Source organism: Macadamia integrifolia, chromosome 7, assembly GCF_013358625.1.
Source record: "Macadamia integrifolia cultivar HAES 741 chromosome 7, SCU_Mint_v3, whole genome shotgun sequence".
Taxonomy (NCBI): Eukaryota; Viridiplantae; Streptophyta; class Magnoliopsida; order Proteales; family Proteaceae; genus Macadamia; species Macadamia integrifolia.
The window spans coordinates 2,296,399-2,299,044 of record NC_056563.1 but is presented as its reverse complement, the minus strand read 5'-3'; the positions used below and the strand labels follow the sequence as shown (position 1 = coordinate 2,299,044).

At 37.9% G+C, this 2,646-nt stretch overlaps 1 protein-coding gene across 4 annotated transcripts in view; it reads left to right on the top strand.

The window, feature by feature from the left end:
- The window catches only part of LOC122084348 (myosin-17-like), a 22,199-nt gene extending 19,719 nt beyond the window's left edge, over positions 1-2,480 (top strand). For 2 of the 4 annotated variants that reach the window (XM_042652517.1, XM_042652518.1), the window contains 8 exons: positions 567-704; positions 787-857; positions 992-1,091; positions 1,171-1,227; positions 1,320-1,376; positions 1,500-1,580; positions 1,724-1,806; positions 1,913-2,480. In XM_042652517.1, coding sequence (XP_042508451.1) covers positions 567-704; positions 787-857; positions 992-1,091; positions 1,171-1,227; positions 1,320-1,376; positions 1,500-1,580; positions 1,724-1,806; positions 1,913-2,036 — 711 coding nt within the window. In that variant the 3' untranslated portion in view covers positions 2,037-2,480. Of the gene's footprint in view, positions 1-566; positions 705-786; positions 858-991; positions 1,092-1,170; positions 1,228-1,319; positions 1,377-1,499; positions 1,591-1,723; positions 1,807-1,912 lie in introns of those variants that run through there. The other 2 variants (XR_006141878.1, XR_006141879.1) reach the window with 2 other exon arrangements.
- Positions 2,481-2,646: the final 166 nt, after the last annotated feature.

Here is a 2,646-nt window from a genome sequence, read left to right as displayed (position 1 = left end):
TGAGGGGTGGATAATGGACTTCATTAAGCATCTTGTTGGGCAGTGGAGATTAAAAATATCTCGTTAGTTTAGGTTTACTAGTTAATGACCTAAATCAAAATTTATTCTGTCATATTCAACTCTCAATACCTCGGGAAATTCCCTTTATTAGGATTCAACAGTATATTAGGTAGAGGTATGAGTTCCTATTGGTCGTGGGAATTAAGAAGGATGATAACCAAATTCCATGGTTTCTGATTTGCACTGCCTGATCCAATGTAAATTTGGAATTTCATGGCAATTTGGATTCTAGGATCCAAACTGCTGATGACAGATTTATAATTGAATAGTGTAAAATAGTTCAAATGCACATTCAGTGTAAGAAATTTAGCCCCACTTTTTAATATACATATGGAACTTTCTATGAACCTGACCAAACGCCTTTAAACTCTGTGTAAGATATAGAAACTCTTCCACTTTACATATGAATATTATACTGTATTTTCTGATATTTTGACAACTTTTTACTTCTTTTTTCGGGGTGCAGTGGCATCATCATGCTCAAATATGTTTTACAAAACATGCAGGCACCCAGGACATTCAGGGCAAGTTTAGTGAAAGGACGTTCAAAAGCAAATGCTGTTGCTCAACAAGCATTAATTGCCCACTGGCAGAGCATTGTGAAAAGTTTGAATAGTAACTTGAAGATTATGAAAGCCAACTTTGTGAGTCCAGTTCAAAAACAATTTGCATTTACAATATTCTGTCCTAAAACATTGTAGCTCAGACATGTCTCCGGCTTTACAGGTTCCCCCCTTCTTAGTCCGCAAGGTGTTCACTCAGATATTCTCTTTCATCAATGTTCAGCTATTCAACAGGTAAATGTGTTCAAAACTTCTACTCTTCCAATCCTTTGGCATTTATTTTAATTTAATACTTCAGCCAGGTAAAATTATTTAATTGTCCATCTCTTGTTGATTTCTTTAATTCCTTCTCCCTTCTATTTATACAGCCTCCTTTTGCGGCGTGAATGTTGCTCATTCAGCAATGGGGAGTATGTAAAAGCAGGGTTGGCTGAGTTAGAGCAGTGGTGCTATGACACCACTGAAGAGGTGAGCATTTATCAAACCATAGCAAATTTGTTGACTGGGGTCTTTCCAATAACTTTGTCGAAAATTTGTTTACAAACAGTACACTGGTTCAGCTTGGGATGAATTGAAGCATATCAGACAGGCAGTTGGTTTCCTGGTGCGTCTTATGTGGTATCTTATATTTAGTAGTTATCTTTTTCTACTGTTAGTTTTTTCTTACCCACTTTTTTCTTTTATGTATTGTCACAGGTCATACATCAAAAACCTAAGAAAACCCTGAAAGAAGTAACCAGTGACCTCTGCCCAGTGGGTGACTCCTTCCTTTTGTCCCTCTCAAAGCCTATCCTAAGTTCCTGTTTTTATTTCTATTTTTTCTCTTTTCGGATCCAACATTTTTCTTTGTTGGTGCTCATCTTATACTTCTTTTAGGTAATGAGCATACAACAGTTATACAGGATCAGTGCCATGTACTGGGATGACAAATATGGCACACAGAGTGTATCTTCAGATGTAAGTATAGGTACCAATCAGTTTCCCATTTTATTAACTTGTGATGCCCCAGTTGGGAGTATCAAGCTTTTCTGGATCCTATTCTGCCCCCTGAGTTGCAGATTTTTCTAGTTAAATCACTGCAAATTTCTCTCTTTTGGTAGGTTATTTCGAGTATGAGAGTTCTGATGACTGAAGATTCCAACAATGCCATCAGCAATTCTTTCTTGTTAGATGATGACTCGAGGTAATGTTTTTGAACAGTTCCGCATACCTTAAGACCAGAGATCTTGAGATTCCTCTGTATGAGAACATAAACCAACTTGTGAGTTTCTCTTCTTTGTTCACTGCAGCATACCATTTTCTGTAGACGACATCTCCAAATCAATGCAGCAGATAGACATAGCTGATATTGATCCTCCACCTCTAATTCGTGATAACGCTGGGTTTATATTTTTATTGCAATGGCCAGAATGATCCCCATGAGCATGGTAGCCCTCTCCCAACTCCTCTTGTCATCCTTACACCACACTCTGCATTCCTACAATCCACTCCTGCAACCTGTGCATATATCTCAATATCTGTCTCCATGTGTATTGTATACCATTCATCAGCGTTTGTTCTGCATCCAGATTTATTCATTTTTTACCCCTGTTCCCATTGAATGGGGTATAGGCTTAGAGGTCATAGTGCTTTAAGTATGATATTGCAAGGATTATAGAAACATACATGGGGTCCCAGCAACTAATGGTGACACCTGCATAGGCATCGTTTTGTACGTTGTTGTTTTTGGGGTTTTGTCTATCTTAGCAATTTGCATATAATTTCTTTCAGCAGCCGCATTTTGAGGCAATTATTTGTTGTAACTAGATTCCATTTGTATGTAAGATGATATATTATTTCATATGATTTTCATGGATCTCCAGTACTGTTTTTGAATTGACTAGCCTATTTAGGTTGGTGGAGTATGGGAATTTGTGACAGACTTGGTTCCAAATGCTCTATCCAGTCTCCGTTCCTATCTGATCACTAACCAGCTTTCCTACCAAGGAAGCAAAAGGGTTGGCTTGCGGTACTATTGAGTTCC